This window comes from Strigops habroptila, chromosome 1 (genome assembly GCF_004027225.2).
Source record: "Strigops habroptila isolate Jane chromosome 1, bStrHab1.2.pri, whole genome shotgun sequence".
In the NCBI taxonomy this organism is placed as follows: Eukaryota; Metazoa; Chordata; class Aves; order Psittaciformes; family Psittacidae; genus Strigops; species Strigops habroptila.
The window spans coordinates 139,372,492-139,389,984 of NC_044277.2; the positions used below are offsets into that span (position 1 = coordinate 139,372,492).

Consider the following 17,493-nt stretch of genomic DNA (forward strand, 5'->3'; position numbering starts at 1 on the left):
CACTGTTTCCCACAGCATTCTCCTAGAGAAACTGGCTGCCATGGCTTGTATGGGCATACTCTTTGCTGGGTAAAAAACTGAGTGGATGTCCAGGCCCAAGGAGTGGTGGTGAATGGAGTTCAATCCAGTTGCTGGCTTGTCACAAATGGTGTTCCCCAAGGCTCAGTACTGGGGTCAGTTCTGTTTAATATCTTTATCAGTGGACACCAAGTTGGGTGGGAGTGTTGATCTGCTGAAGGATAGGGAGGCTCTGCAGAAGGATCTGGACAGGCTCAATCGATGGGCCAAGGCCAATGGTATGAGGTTCGATGATTGTAAGTGCCAGGTTCTGCACTTGGACAACAACCCCCTGCAAGACTCCAGGCTTGGGGGAGAGTGGCTGGAAAGCTGCTCGGTGGAAAAGGACCTCGGGGTGCTGATTGACAGAGCTGAACATGAGCCAGCTTGTGCCCAGGCAGCCAAGACAGCAAATAGCATCCTGGCTTGTATCAGCAATAGTGTGGCAGCAGGGCCAGGGCAGTGATCATCCCCTGTGCTTGGTACTGGTGAGGCTGCACCTCGAATCCTGTGTTCAGTTCTGGGTCCCTCACTACAAGGAAGACATAGAGGTACTTAAGCATGTCAAAGCAACAAAGCTGGTGAAGGGTCTTGAGGCCACGTCTGTTGAAGAGTGGCTGGGGAAAGTGGGGTTTTTTAGCCTGAAGAAGAGAAGGCTTAGGGGAGATCTTATGGCTGTCTACAACTACCCGAAAGAAAGTTGTAGTGGGGTGGGTGCTGGTCTCTTCTCCCATGTAAAAAACAGTAGAACAAGAGGAAATGGCCTTAAGTTTCACTGGGGAAGTTTAGACTGGATATTAGGAAAAATTTCTTCATCAAAAGGGTTGTCAAGCACTGGAACAGGCTTCCCAGGGTAGTGGTTGAGTCACCATCCCTGCATGTGTTTAAAAGATGACATGGTTTAGTGGTGAACTTCACAGTGCTAGGTTAATGGTTGGACTCGGTGATCTTAAAGGTCTTTTCCAACCTACACAATTTTATGATTCTATGGAAGAACTTTGGAAGGACTCTCGACAAAGCAGCCAGCATCACTTTTACCAGTTTCCTTCTACTGTATCTGTTGCATTATTGGTGCTTAGTGCACTAATAAAATCCATGTAAAGTTTAGGCTTTCTGTACGGTCTTATAAGGCTTTTGGTGTGCTGCTCAACAAAAGAGTGAAGCCAGCCAGGGATCAATAGTTAACTGGCCATTGATTTAGCTGTCTACACTGCTAAAAATGCGCCCACACAAAGGGAAGTAAAAAGTCAAAGGAAACCCTGGCAGCTGCACTTGATTCATTCTGTTCATGTTACTGCAGTGATGGCTCAAAATTTGCCATTAACAATTCTGAAAGGCTGTATGGTCTGGACCATTGCTATAGCAAGTGTTTCATGTGGGTTTGTTAATTTGTTTGTTCCTTCTTTTTATAAAAGCAACAATAATGTGAAAAATCTTTGAAGGCAGGGTCTCTGTTGCTGAATTCAAATCGGTGTATCTTCATTGATTCGAAAGGCACCACACAGACGTACGCAGGCAAGAACCCAGTCCCCAACCACTGTAGAGAACTCCTCCCACCCAATCCCACTGAGAAGGAGGAACAGGGTTTCCTGTGATCACTTCTCTAATACTGGGAGGTGGTGGAGTTTGGGGTGACTTTCTTTTAACTTTCACCATCATCCACTATTCATCCTATATAACTGTAGTAATGAAGTTAGGAGCATCCAGCCATGCTTGGGTAGGTCAGTGAAGAGAGGACCTCTCCAAATGTTACTTGCACATATCAAGCATTAGATCTGAAGTTAAACACCTGAATTACAAATTCAGTAGCTTATTCTGTTTGAAAATCAAGTGTCTTTTACATAAGTGCAAAAATATGCCACATTAATGTGAAAAAGCAGCAGGATTAAATGGAGAAACAATAGAAAACTGGGGAAAAAGTCTTTTAATTCAGATTTTTGGTATGTGAATCCGATCAAATGCATGTCAAATCAACTTTCAAATTAATGTCTATTTCAGATATCCTGGAAAGTTCTCATGATCTGCAGTACTAAAAAAGTAAATAATAAAACAACAAGAAGAGATATTGAATGTGAATCTGCTGAGAGAAAGTATTACATGCTTCCTCTAAATTTCATTTAAGCTCAGTGGCTTGTATCAAATCCAGTTTAGAAATAATCTAATAAACTGAAGATGAGACTGATGCTACTGTACAACTACAGTTTTCAAAATAGTGAGCGAACACTGGAAAATTTATGAAACAGCATATAAATGTTTCCATATATATGATCTGGTTTCATATAACTGGTTCCACATAAATGGCTTTTTCCATAAAAAGCCTAAGTATTTTTATGTTGAGGAGAGACAGAAGTTCAACCAAGATCTTTAAAGGAGATAAGTTACATACATAGCCTGAAGATCTGGGCAGTGGCTATTAGGCAGAGATGAACTACTTCGGGGAAAGTACTAATTGAGGGTGATTTGAACGTAGGTCTAAGATGTTCATAAAGGCAGGACCATACTTTTAAAGGTGAGCTGTAATATTGACCTGTATCAATGTTAGTATGATTAAGTCTCAATTTATTAAGGACAAGCATACAATCTATTAATACAAATATTGATTATATCTTTAAAAAGAGGAATTCAGAATCTTATATTGATCCACATACAAAGTTATATTCCCAGAGTAAGTTTGGAAGATGAAAAAAGGAATCGTTTGAACTAATAATCAGCACTTAGCTTCCCAGAGCAGGCATCTCTAAGGAGAAATAATTTAGGTCGAATAAAAAGAATTGGTACATAGGGTTCCCACATAAACCATACACACTCAGTTTCCAGCCCTACTGAGATTACAGATATATTGGGAAAAATACCATAGCCAAAAACTGCCCGCCCCTCCCTGCACATGTGTCTTTAAAGAATGCATTACTAAATGTACTACGTAAAGAGGCTCAGCCTCTTCTCGCACCAGCAGGAATTGTTCTTTCAGCTTTTCATGCGTTGCTTCCAAAGATTATCTCAGGATGGGAGGGAAAATCCCATCTGAGTGTTGTCCTTTCTTTCAAAAGTGCCTGGGAGGGTCCAGCATAGCAAACAGCAGACTTTGAGTTGCAGCACACCCTCCACTGGGTTTTATCCATTTCAGATGATGTTGGTGTAGTGCGTTTCAAATCTTCTGTATTCTAAACTTCTTCTGCCTCTTGGCACAGGCGTTGGGAGCTGAGTGACTGGCCCAGTTCTTGCTAAAAGGCAGTGACAACATTTCTGGCTGTTTCCCCAGTACAACTGCTCCCGAGTGCTGAACTCCAGAGCCTTGCAGCAGGATGCCTGCTGCTAAATGCTGGAAATGCTCTAAACTAATGGAAAACTTGGGTTTGACCTACGGTTAGTTGGCAATATTCAAAAGTTTTTAAGCCTTCCTACCTGTGATTTTGACCAGTTTTGGACTGTCTATTGCCCCCCAGCCAGAATGGCCTAACTGGAATGTATGCATGCAGCTAATGCCTCTGGAGCCCACGGGCCGGAACAGCTAAGGTATTTGGGCTACAGCAATGGTGAAACAGGCTGGGGTTGGGAGCAAAGGCAGTTGCAAAAAGCCCTGCACTGGTCTAGAGTGTCTGTTGTTGGCCCTTTCTGTGGCACTCCATGTACCCACTCAGCCTGGCACACACCAGGACCCCAGAATGCGTTCAGGCTAGGGTGTGAGGCTGTGTCAGGATTTCAGAGGGTTGGGCCTGACTGCATGAGTTCACCCTTGTTTCTCTGGGGCTGCAGTGCAAGTGCAAGCTGCACTTGGGAAATGTGACCCTCCTTGGGCAGTCAAATGGGAGATCATGGGTAAAATGAACCTCAGTGAGGACAGCCACGAGCAGGCCTTGAGACTGCGCTTGCAAGTTTGTGCGCCTTGAGCGGGATGCTTTTGCAGCTGGTGCACATGGCAGGCTCCACAACTGCTTTCCCCCTCCGTTCAAGAAGCAGAAACTTGGCCTGGTCATGTACCCATTAATTAGCCGAATTCAGCACACAGGATCTAGGAAAGGCAGAGATGCTGTGTCACTGCACTTCCGCAAGCCCTCCACCACTCAGGGCAGCCCCCTAATTCTCTTTGCCTCCAGGGTGGCAGCTGGCTGCAATGGCTAGCCCTTATCCCCCTGGGGGGGTCTTCTCATGTAGGGGGATTAAACCTGTGAGGCTACCATGCTTTGGGAAGACTGTGTCGAGAAGTGTGTCATTCTGCTGTGGTGTGGAGTTGGCCTGGTGTCCCTGTTGTGGTCTGGAGTGGGAAAGCGGGACAGGCATCACAAAGCCCAGGCAGCGGTGGGGGCTTTGCTTGGCTGGTGGCCCTGCTGCGGGGGCTCTAAGTCAGCAGCTGCAGGGCGTCTGAGACATGGTGATGTTGGCGGTGTTTCTGGGGAGTGTGTGGTTTTCTGCCTCTCTTCCCCTTCTGTTCCTGTCCCAAATATTGGGGGCATAAAAGGAAAATGCAGTTGTGAAATGACCATATCACATGAATGACTTTCAGCGCTCTCACTGATGATTGGCCAGTCAGTCCTGTTTGGGACCAGACACAATAATAAATAGGATTTTAGCATCCCAAAGTGGGAACTAGCATTTTTTAATGCCTAGTGAAAAGCCAAACAAACTATTACAGGAGACAGAGGGAGCCTGGGCTACACTGTGTGGATCCAGGCACTACCATTGCCACCAGTCCTGCAACCTTGGGATGTTTCCTTCAGTGACGGCAGAAGCCTGACTATCAACTAGTTAGGATTACGAAAGGCTAGCAGTTCATGGGGTGCTTGGATTTATGGTTCTGGTTAGGCTCATCTTGGCAAGAAATAGGCACATTCTGAACAGGAGGACACCTGCCTTTCACACTGAAAAGCTCAGCAGTTACGCTGGGCCAGGGAAGCGAGTATCTCATGCAGGAGCTTGGGGAATCTGCGATGAGAATGCTTGGGCAAAACAATGAGCATGTGTCAGCACCTTCATGCTGCAGAGGGGATCTCTGTGTAACTGAAAAGGATCACAAGGAGCCCCGGTGCCAGAGGCTGGGAGGGAGAGCTGAGCCTGAGAAACTGGGGCTTGTGAGGGTCATGGCTGTGGTGTCCGGCTGCATGGTTCAAGGACAGCCAAGCTCCTCATTGCTCCTGCACAGCCTGCTCAGCTCCAAGCTTCATCGCTAGGAAAGGCATTTCATCTTGTTTTCAGTTCGTATGTGAGATATGGCTTCTGTGGGGTGATATTTCTGTGTAAAGGAAAAGGGTATTTCTCTAAATGTTATATTTGTATAGTAAGGAAAAATATTGTCTTTTTTTCCTTTCTTAGAAAACACTGTTGTGCTGTGGAGGTAGCATGAGTGGCCTCATCTGTCTCTTCCTGCTTGCAGCTCTTGTTTATCATGTTGATAAAAGATAGGCTGGGTAAATCCTTGTGAGAGAATTACTATGGCCTGCTGGTCTTTCATTCATCCTCAGAGTGTAGCTAAACTTGCCATGGATGTTTAAAACAATGCCATTTAATCTCTAACACAGTTAAAAGGCTCATGTGTTCCTGCTTCAGTAGTGAGACACGTTGACAACAGTTCTTATTTATTTTATTTCCTTGCCCCAGCTTGCAAACTAGGTAGTCAAAAGAAAAGTTCTCATTTTAATATTCTGGGAGACTGAATTGCTTCAGTGAAAGCAACGGCTCTTGCGTGGTTACTGATGCATAACTCTGCTTCTTTCATATTAGTCTCTCCTTTAGTTATGGCGCTGTCATCTGCATATTCTTTCTAAATATTGACAAGGGATGTCCATCACAGAGCACTGATTGGTTGATGAATCGAAGCCTCTAGCCAATGAATGGGTGGAGGTTTGCATAAAAATGTGATTATTTGGAATTGCAAACCTTTCCACTTGCTTCTATAATGCCTCTGCTTTAACTGCCTCTGTTGCTCACATTTTCAAAGTACTTGGAAACCATGAAGATGCTGCCTAACACATATCTTTCCTTTTTTCTGTGGCATGTATGGGAGGGGAAGGGGGGGACAAGGGAAGTAACAAGCAATGAAACTTTAATAGTTTGCACACAGAAAAGGGGAACAATGTGGAAAAAAATAAAGGAGAAAGAAAATGTTTCAGATTTCTGTTTGTTAGTTTTTCCCAAAGCTAGAAGTGTGATCTGAAGCTCATATTCCTCTCTTTTCTTGCCTACCTTCCCTCTAGGACTGTTTGCATGATTTTCCTCATGTTGTTGATACTGTACCAGTTTTGACCCCTCACTAATATCTTTTGGTTATTGGAGAGGAACTAGCTTTCGGAGCTGTATGAATGTAAATTGACAAGAGAGAAAGGAAGATGACTGCAGGGAAAGATGACTGGAAAGGGAAAGAATGTTTTTCTAGTTCTGGAGTTTGTAACTTCAGTTCAATTGCAGTAAGTTCGCTGTTCATGTGTGTGTGTGTGGCTTTCCTCTCCTCTGCCCCTTACTATAAGGTGTGGTAATAACTGGGTATATTTTTATGGAGAACAGCTTGAAAACGTGCATACTTTGTTCTTTTATTTCTCTTTTGTAAAATAGTGGAGAATTAGACCTGCATAGTAATGTGGTGTTTCGTGGGGTAGTGGGTCTAGAGATGCAAAGCTAGAATGCAATGGGCATTAAGCAGTATGTCCAAAGGCAAGTGTTTGCAGTTGTTAGGTCAGAATTCAAATTATACAGTAAAACAGTATTATGCGCCTCCTGATTTTTGACCCTTTGGGCTATCCATTTGCACCTTTTCTTCTCATCCAAAGGGGCTAAAATTTCCCTCAAGTCTGGGGTAAGGGAAGCTGAAAACTTTCTTTGACTTCTGATTCTGGTATTTAGCCACGCTAGACTTCGCTTAGTCATTCTTGTCCTTGCAAAGATGGGGCGTGTGAATCACAGCTTGAAATGATTTCTCCTTCCATTTTCAAGGCCTTGAATGTACAAGGCAGTGATGGAGCAGACATCTTGGTTCTGCCCCATCTTCATACATAGAATGTATAATTCTTTGTGTTTGACAAGACACATCTACACTGATTTTAATGGACTGTAATTTGCTCTAGTTAAACCAGGGCAGATGGCTGCAGGACTTTGTGTAATTTCTTCAGTGTAAGATTGTGGTGCTGCTGCAAGATTACTAATCTGGTTTTAGGATGCCTCAAAAAAAAAAAAAAGGCGATACTGTTGTCAACTCTGTGTTGAACAAACAAAAATTAATTCTGCCCATTAAAATGTGTAACGAAAAAGAATCCAAAAACCTGTCTCAGAAGACTTTGACAGGCAAGGTATTGTCTGGCTTACTGCAAAGCATAAAGATTGTATTTTGTGGTTTTGGTTATTAAGCGTTAGCTAAAATTATGTAGTCATGTCTGATCCCAATCAAGCTTGTACTGACAGGTGATCAGATACTATGTAAAGCTCATATCAGTGAAAATGGAAACAGAGCCATGGAAATTTGCAAGGGCTTAACTAAATTGATTTAATGTAATCAAGACCTGGTTGTCTCTAGACAAGGTTTTTATTTACTGCTTTAATACATTCATTTGACATATGGCACTTATGCCTCCTTCGTGTTTCTTTGCAGTAGCTTGGCAAGCAAGAACAGAAGTCAGAATGATTGCCAAAATTGAAAGTTTAGCCTAAAAATCCAAACTAGAATGAGAAAGATGTCTTCAAATTTATTTTCTCAATTATTTATACGAAAGGCTATATATTTTATAAGATATTTTAATTCAGTCTGAGAATAAACATGTGACCTATCTCAGCAGGACCTTAGACTGAACTGCAGAACTCCCCTCCCTGCCCAGTTAGGTCTTGTTGCACATTATCAACCAAGACATTTCTGATGGGGGGAAAAAAAAAAAAAAAAGGAAAAGTGCTATGGAAAGTGTTGTGTGTTTTCAGTGAAGCTTGCTCATGATGAACAGGTTGAATGGGAAGTCTGCAGGCTGGGAAGCACATCTGCTTAAAACGTGTTGAGTTTTCTTGCTTTCTTTATGTTACCAGTGAGCACATTTGTGGAAATCATGTTTTCTTCACAATTTGTTTGCTAAATCAGGACACAAACACAAGAATACTTGTGCATGAGAGTAATTTTCTATAGATGAGTAGTGTCACTGAGTTCAGTAAGAGCAGTCACACACAGAATTAAGCACATGCATGAAAGCTTGCAGAAATTTGGCAAATATGTTGTTGTCATGAACAGATTGCCCTGCTTTGCTTCTAATGCAACTATAAATTCTTGGCTTGGTTTTGTTTTGACTAGCCCTCATTGTATGAGCCATAAGCTATTCTATTGTGCTCAGCCTAACGGAGGATATTTCTCTTATTTTGTCACAGCAACAAGAGCAAGATCCCACAAATCTATACATCTCAAATTTACCCGTTTCCATGGATGAGCAGGAACTGGAGAATATGCTGAAACCCTTTGGACATGTCATTTCCACCAGAATATTAAGAGATGCTAATGGAGTCAGCAGAGGAGTCGGCTTTGCCAGGTGAAACCTTTACACTTTTTTGATTCATGAACATTTTTCGTCTTTGGTCCTTTGCAAATGCTATTTCGTAACTCTGAAGCCTCATAGCTATGGAAAATGCAGAGCAGCACCTTTATCAGATTGTGTGTCTCTTCTTTCCACCAAGCTGAAGAATACCAATGCAGAAGGATGTTCATTTCATTGCTCTAAATATAGTTCATTACATGTATGTATATGTAAATAAAAATAGCTTGGAATAGTGATCTATCCATGCGTTATTAAGCAAGGATAATAATAAATGTCCTACAGTCAGAAACACACACTTGGTGAAGACCAGGAAAAAGTATATTTATCAGTTGGAAGAGCAAAAGGGAGGAACTGTAACTGAAGAAACATGGCTTCCTTGAAAGCTGCAGGGAACTCAAGCCTGTGAGAAGAGTTTAAGAAGAAATATTTGCATATAATAAACCCTGTCGGAGTAGTTACATATTTTAGACAGAATGAACAACATATTATTACCATGTACTTCATTGTCAGTACAGATAGACAGGTTTCCATGTTTACTCTCAGGGAATATTTACATAGATTCTCTTCAGCTTGAAACATTCTTAAATCAAATAGTTTTCTTTTGAAAAGCCAAGGAATAGAGAGCTATATATAGAAAGGTATTGAAAAAGCAAATAAGTAGAGAAATTTGCAGTTGTGCTTTAATTCAGTTTTCTGCTTCAAAAGAAAAAGTCCCAAATCATTGTTTCTGCAGAATATTCATAACATTGTGCTTTGTAGAGAAGGCAAAATGACTTAGTCATCTTGAGAATTTCTTTGAAATGCACCATGTCTTGCTATATCACGGCACTTCTGTTAGTGTCATAACACCACTGAGTGAAATGAGGTACTGTATGATGAAAAGGTGGCTTACAAGAGAAGTGACATTATAGTGTTATCTTTGTCCTTGATGTGAAAGATCATCAGGCATGAAGAATGTTAAGATAATATTGTCTGAATTCAAATGGGAATTCAAATGGCAAAACATTTATGCTGAAAGATGACACACTGTTCCTTATGCATTCTTGCAGATAATAACATGATTTTTTCTACCTCACTAGTTATAGATTAGTGTAACTCATGGATAAACTTGCATTTTAAAAAATTGACTTCGTGTGTGGAAATACAATTATGTAACAAATTTCAAGAAACCTTTAGTGATCTAACATGAAGGTTGTGTAATTCCCCACGCAAATGACAGAGGGGTAAAACCTTTGCTCCATCAATGTATACAGGAGGTCTCCCACTGACTTGAACGAGGCCAGAGTTAATCCAGAAATTCAGAACCGTGGTTGAATGCTGAATCTTGTCTTTGCAGAATTATCAATACAAAATTTAATTACTTGGCTGCCTGACCTTTTTGTAATACAGTGCTATTTGGTATCTTTTTCCTTTACACCAATCCAAATAGATTAATCTGTTTAGTTTTGCTTGTAGTCATGAAGGTTTTGTTCTAGTGTATCTACAGTGTGAGCACATGCTGAGTGGGTATAAATGCAATACAGGTAGGAGATGGTAGCAGTATTTCAGTCCAGATAAGATTTTAGAAGTTCAGATCAGCAACCCGTGTGGTGATCCTGGCTATTATCAGCTACCTTTTGACCTGGGGCCTTTTATCACAGTATATCTTGCCTGCCTATGGATTGTGCCATGCTGCTTATCACAGCTCTTAACTGAGCCACAGAAGCACAAGAGAAAAAGTCAACTTTGCACACTCTAAAATGATGCAGCATCCAGCAATTTTGAGATTTGATGTTTCAAAGTTATTAATTAAGTGCTATGATGATTAAACATTACGTTTTGATTCTGCCCAATTATGTGAATAGTCAATCTCAAAATAGGTATATTCAGAAAGCAATCGGAAGTAAAGACTTACGTTAGACAGCTATTGTCAGATTTTTCTCCTAAATGGGTATGATTAGTAGTTTCATAGTACTGCAGGTGGCTATTTAATCATTTATAAGCCATGTAACTTCAAATGTTCTTGGATGAAAATCATCTGGGTAATGTCTGGCCACATGAGAGTTCAGCCTCCTTTAAAGTATGCACGTTCAAAACTAGCTCCCCTTTTTAAGTGGTGATAGTCTTTCCTTTCTTTTGTATCCCTCAAAAGCAACTGGACAGATTTTCCTGAAACTTTCTAGAGCATTTTGCTGTGGCTTGGACCCAACTATGCCTAGGTATGCTCCAGGGGATATTCTGGAGGGGAGAGTTATGAGGAAGGGGCCAGAGAATGGAAGCATTAGGCTCCAATTGTGGCTACACAGAAGTTCATCCAGTTGAAAGGGAATTGCCAGAACCTCTAGACACCTGCATCTGCCTCACTCCGGCCCATGCTTTGCACTTCACAGCTGTGCTACCTGGCTCCAGGCTCTCTGTGGGACCTACCATTCTGCAGGGCTCATGCTGCAGTGTGGGTTTCTGCTGGCGCAGGCAAGCAGAAGGTGGGACTAAACACAGCCTATCGTATAGCAGAGAGAGAAATTAGGAGGAGGAGGAAGAAATGCTTACTAGAAATAAGGAATTTGAAAAGGAGGTGGTACGGGTGAAAAGCTTTGAGCTCAGTCTGTCTTAAGATATCAAAAGAGGGAATGACGCAGTGGTTCCCTTCACACAGGGATTTCATCACAAGACTTAAAACTGTAGGTGTTTCTCTTAAATCCCCATTACTGGAAGTCATCTAATGAGTTCAGCATCTGATCTTTCATTTAAAACGTGTAAGTGGATTCCTCAGGGCTTAGAACAAACGCATAGTCCTTCATCCTGAAAAAAACAAAGGAAAAAAAGCCACAGAAACTGGATTTGAAGACTTTTTTCAAGGTGCAGTTTTAAAGCTGATCTCTTATGATTCGAGTTTTGCAAACAGGACATTAGGGGTGTTGTGGTGGTGGTTTAGGTAAAAAGCAGATCAGAGGTAATAAGAAAGAAGGTCTTTGAGGGAGGCTGGAATTACCGAACAGGAAAAGGTACTGAGTGCATAGAGGGGAATATTTAACCTCATCCTGAAGATGTGTTGTCACTTATAAAAACATAACTATTTTCTGGAAGACCTAGCTTTCCACAGGCCCATAAATGATGGTTCCAGATGTTAAGGTGGGAGATAAAGAAGTAACAGAATCATGTTGGAGCCAAAGCAGCAGTGCCATCTCGCTAAATGAAAGGGAGACTATTTTAGAGGAAGATTTCTGAGGATCAGTGATGATGCTACTTTGGAGGCAGAGAAGTGTCAACAGCAACGGAGGATAAAGAACATCCAGGCAGTTTAAGGCCGTATTTCTGAAGAGGGGAAATGCTTTGTTCTTCCTTATTCAAGGGTTTAATTGAAGGCATTTGAAAAGGTGCTATAAATTTAGCTTGAACAAATCCATCATCTGGGATGGTAGTGCAGGCTTAGATATTATGAGGGTCATTCCTACTTTCAGTCAGAATAATGATCTGTCACATCCTACATCTTATCCAGGAAATTGCTTTGTAATTGATATCTCAGATGAAACTAGAAATCCCCAAAATGCCCCAAAGACTTTGTGTGTTATCTGTAAAATATTCCAATGCATGTGGTGATAAATTTCCATTGAAAGCCCCCCCCAGAAGGGGCTCACAGCATCACTGCAAGGTGCTGGGGAGGTCTGTAGAAGCATATATCTCCAAGACCCTCACATTTCCATCTGGCATATCAAACTGGACCAAATTTTGGTTAACTCAGTACATCCCTAAGAAAATTGCCAGGCATGGAGCTGCACTTTCAGGGAGAAGCAAACTCCCAAGAGGGACAAGAGGGGCAGGATTCAGGGACAAATATCAATGGGACTCTGTAGGATGAAAATGGATATGAAGCCCTTCAAGGTGAAGAAGGAGGAATAAGAAAGTTGGGCGCCATCAGATAATTTAGCTGAGCAATTCTCATAATCCAGGCCTGAGGTACTGTGAGTTTAATTGAACTCCCTGGGACATGGAAAAGGGGGCAAGGAGGCATTGGGATATACCTTAGGGAGGGTCTTACTGATACCACTGAATCAATGAAATAAAAATTGTACTTTATAGCCCCACAGTAAAATACCATTCAGTATTATTTAAATAACTACCGATAGAGATACTAGTATTAATAATACCATACATACATGTACCACACTCATATGAGTAGCAGAACAAACATTTTTTAGGTCCTTTTAAATGATAAAGTACAAAGAGTTAGAAAGCACTAACTTTTTTATTTTGTTTTCTGTCTTGTAACTTAAAACGACCTTGCAAGATTCACCCCCCAAGCGACATTTTACAACGAAGTCATAAGCTTCTGAAAACAGAAATTTATGATGGAAATGCTGACAGTCAGACAGTCAAGTATTGCACTGCTGGCGGGCACCAGTATAATACTTAACCTGAGACTGTGAAGACAGTAGCATAAATCAGCCTGAGTCTAGGTGGAAATGACCGTGTATTCATACTATTCTTTTCCAGTAACATGAGAAAATTTGTCCAACACAAACTGTCAGAAAAGAATGTTATCATGCTGTTCCCAGCAAACAACCAAAGTCAGAAGATTCTCAATTAGCTGTCTGTTTCATCTCAAAGCAAAATGAAGTATAAAGGAGATGCTTCCGTTTCTTTGTGACAGAGCTGGGGGGTCTGTAATGAGGCTTTTACCCACTTTGCTGTTGAGACTTTGGGTTTCATCATTGTCTTTTCCCAACTTTGTTCTTCTGGAAGAGCTTCCAATGGGATCTTTTCTCTGCCTGCATATGTTTTTTATTAAACTTACCTCCTGCTTGTCTGCATTTTACATGTCTTAAATTTATTCTTTGGAAACAGTACTCAACTCAGCAACTGAAAGGGAGCAATAGAAAATGGGAAACAAGATTTTGAGCCCTACAGGATCATTTTTCTATTTATAGAAGTTTTGCATGGTTTTCAGTAGAAATGAATATGCTCCAGTTTCCACTGAAACAAAACAGGAGAGCCAAGGCTTTAATTTGTATGTTCTTTTTCTCAAAGGAAGCTGTGCATCTTTCAGGGGGTTCAGGATAATGTAGGTGTCATTTAATTATATTGGATTTCTTCTGTAACAAAGGTGCTGTAGAGGTACTCCCTCAGGCAGCTCGAAATGGTCACCTTGGCATAATGGGCCATGCTGCACGGACCATAGCCTCGGAGAAGTGGAGCCTATCCTATCCTCACCAGAGTGGTTTCTGCAGATTTTGTGTATTCATCTGAGATGGTAAACAACCTCCTGTTGTTCATGCAAACAGGACTGAACATGAAGAATATGCAGGCAAGACATGTTGGGAAAAGACATAATTTATGAGCAATGAGGAGAACTTGTCAAAATTAATATCTCTTCCTAGGCTGTAAGTGACAAAGGAAACAGTTTTTTCCAGCATAAAATGTATTCAAACCAAAAATCACGAACATCTTGAAGCAATCTCTTACCAGCTGAAAAGTTGGGAGCATAACATAGCTAAGTCAGTTACAGGAGAGAAGAAAATCATAAGTTGCAGCCATATCAGGCTCTTAGAATGCCTGGAATTAAATTAGCAGAATAAATTAAAGAAATAAGTGAACATGTTGACATAGAAAGTTGAAGAATTGAACATAAGGAGGTACTAAGAAACCTCATACTAATCAAACCTGTCTTGTAGCTTTGGAGTATTTAAGACTGGAGAGCATTTTCTCTGACCTCTTGTATCTCAGGCAGTTGAAGTACTCCCACTTACCTACGATTGAGATAATACTTGTCTTTTACTAAAATATAACTTTCAGAAGTGATTTGAACACATCAACCAGAAAAAAAAAAAGCCACCTCTTTTTCATCTCATGTGTGCCAGTGGCTCTTCTTCCTTGTAGTTAAAGGTTTCTGCCTAATTTCTCTTTCAGATTTATCTGGTTCTTGTCACAACTTTCTCAGCAAGATTAAAGAACTACTTAGTACCTAGTTTATTCTCCCCACAAAGGTACTTCTGCACTGCTGTCAGACTGCCCCTCTAGTCATCTTTTTGATATGCTAAAGAAATTGAGTTCTTCAGTGTATATTCTGACTATGGCCTCAGTTCTTTAGACTTCTGCGCTGTATATATAATATTGCTACTACTACCTACTTCCATCTTTGCAAATGCCTTAATTAGTAAAGAAACATTGCCCCCAAGCTTTATTATTCATGCCTTTATAAATATAAGAAAACAACAATTGTGGAATCATAGAATAGTTGGGGTTGGAAAGGACCTTAAGATCATCTAGTTCCAAACCCCCTGCCATGAGCATATTGCGATCATAACATAAATGTTGTAGTAACAGTTTAATCTTTAAGTATTTACTCAGTATATAGAAAAATTATAGACTTGATTCTCATTTACATTATTATTATTATTATTATTATTATGCAATGTGACTATAGGGTATATGTAAACCAAACCCATGTTTTATCACTAACTGGTAATTACATGGTACTGAATATTTCTTGTGTAATAATTATGTAGTCAGCATGTTAATCCTTGTATATAAATTTTATGAAGTTGTTTCTTGACACTGCATCGATCTTTATAATAAGCATGTGTAAGAGCTTTCATTTTTAAAAAAAATTCCTTTTTATTTTTATGTTTTTACAGTAAAGGTTCTCTTTTGTTGTATCACAACACCACACAATGACTACTTTGGAGCCACTATGGTCTGTAAAGAGAGTAATATACCTTTTTTTAAGTAATAGCAAGACATGAACATCAACTTATGTGGTTGCAATACTTGCTGAAGCCCCCTCCTCTTGTTTATTTGTTTGTTTGTTCTTTTACTAGTCATATTGAGATACCTTAAATTTGCAAACTATGGCTAGAAAAAAAAAAATCATAAAAACAGTCTTCCTTTTCAGATTTTTTAAAATTCACTTCCTTTCCAATTGGATAGAATATAGACAATCTAGTTACATTGTATCTGGGAACTTTACAACTCAGTTTCTGAAAGCTGGAGTTATATAGACACAGATGAAAATAAATTATAATTTCATTAGTTTGTTTTAGATCATTATCTGTACCTTTAAAATATCATAAAAATCTGGCCTATGGCTTTGATAATTTTTTCTTTTCTGCAGTGCATTTCCTGATTCAAAATAATACTCAGATGCATTATAGTTATCTCCAAATCGCATTTAAACCTGAATTATTACCTAAGATTCTCTTAGGATGAGCACCAAAAACATTCTGTTGAAAGGGTTTTGAAAATGATATTTCTGAATTATCTGATCAGCTATTTTTGTGAATTTTCTGTGGCTTACCTGATCAGCTATAATTTCTACTTCCATGTAAAGCCAATGTCCTCCCCTTTCCAGCAAGAGAGTTGAATATCTGTATCTTTCAATAGAAGGTTATGAAGCTTCTAAGGTCTTTATCTTTTCTCCAGAATGCTATCATCTGCCACATTTTTTTGATCTATCAATTATGAAAAAAAAAACCCAACACTAAAAAAAGTAGATTGAAGAGTGTTCTTCCCCCAAGTTTACCCATGTTCCAATGACATTCTTTTGTAGAAAACCTGTCCCTGTAGGCTAACTTTTGACAAGTAACAATCCTTTTAACGATACTTTTATTAAATGACAGTCTTAACCAATGTTTTGAAACATTTCTATTAAAGACAAGAATAAATTCATAACAAAAAGCATATTTTGTCCATCTCCCCCGTTTCCAAACACACTCTAGAATAGGGGAGTGCCACAGCTTTTTGAAGAAAAACTAGGTAGAATTTATTAGTGTGGACCTAAGAAAAGTATATTTTTATTGGGTCTCTTTCCACATATGGCTAATCTTTATGGAGAAGAGAAAGAGGAATGTCTAAATTGATGTGTACAGACAGGTTCAGCTCATGGTTAGGCATCTGCCGTAGACTCTGCTACCTAAGTGGCTGATGTTGATCAGAATTTTAACTAAACTAAAACCAGGGTCTTGTGATGGCAAGTATCAGGCAATTTTAGTAATATGTCTGGTTGTTATATACCCCACATTCTTCCCAGTCAGTCAGTGAGCTAATCACCCTGAAGAACACAGTATGAAAGGCTTATTTCTTAAAAACAGGTATTGTGGACAAGTGTAAATTGTGATTCATACTGAGGTGGCCCTGGGATAGATGCCATTCACCCCACAGGCACAAGTTGCAGAAAGCACGTGGGACTCGGGTAGGGGAGGGGTGGATACAGTTGTTACTCAGCAACACATCTGAAGGGAACGTGTATAGGCAGCTTTGTCTATTGTGCTGCCTTTTCAAACTGAGTCGATAATGCCAGTGTCGGTTTCAAGTGAAGCGTGTGCCAGATTACAGATAGCTAGCAATGGCATTTGAGAGCCGTTAATTGTGAAACTTGAGAAGAAAATGTGCACATTCTTTTTCAGAGTGCTATTCGAATGATGGCCCTTTTATCCCAGAACACTGTGGGTTTCACTTTTATTCTCTTCCCACATAAAATGCATGAAGTGCACTGAGTCTCTTTCACTTGGCAGCTTATATATTGCATTCTTTGCAGGGACTGCTTTGGCTTGTTAAAATGTACCCTATGTATTAAAATGAAATTGTCACTGCTGTGTGGTGCAACATAACATGGTTTGACACCAAGTGCCTGCAGCTACAGAAAACAGACTTTTATTGCATTTATTCTTTCAGAGACAAGAGTCTCTAAAGGCTCAGTGCAGACAGTCGCTTAGTTAAATCTGAATGAAGCCAAAGCGAACAATCTAAGTTGCTGTCTTAGAAATGGCCCAGCCCACAGGATGTGCAGTGGATATACGACCTGGAAGGGATAATTTTTAATTATTCCAATCAGGATTTGGTTGTTTTTGTTTCTTGGTTGTAGTGGGTGTAATTCCTTTGAACTCTGGCAAACTTGAACCCTGGGAGACAAACTGCTGCTCTATGGGAGAGCCACTCTTTCCCAAAACCATGTGACAAGATGGGTGGT

The 17,493-nt window shown here is 40.3% G+C and overlaps 1 protein-coding gene across 3 annotated transcripts in view; it reads left to right on the top strand.

Annotated features, from left to right (window-relative positions):
• RBMS3 (RNA binding motif single stranded interacting protein 3) overlaps positions 1 to 17,493 on the top strand; it is a 712,107-nt gene that overhangs the window by 551,778 nt on the left and 142,836 nt on the right. For all 3 annotated transcript variants that reach the window (XM_030490138.1, XM_030490143.1, XM_030490152.1), the window contains one exon: positions 8,386 to 8,543. In XM_030490138.1, coding sequence (XP_030345998.1) covers positions 8,386 to 8,543 — 158 coding nt within the window. The remainder of the gene's footprint in view (positions 1 to 8,385; positions 8,544 to 17,493) is intronic.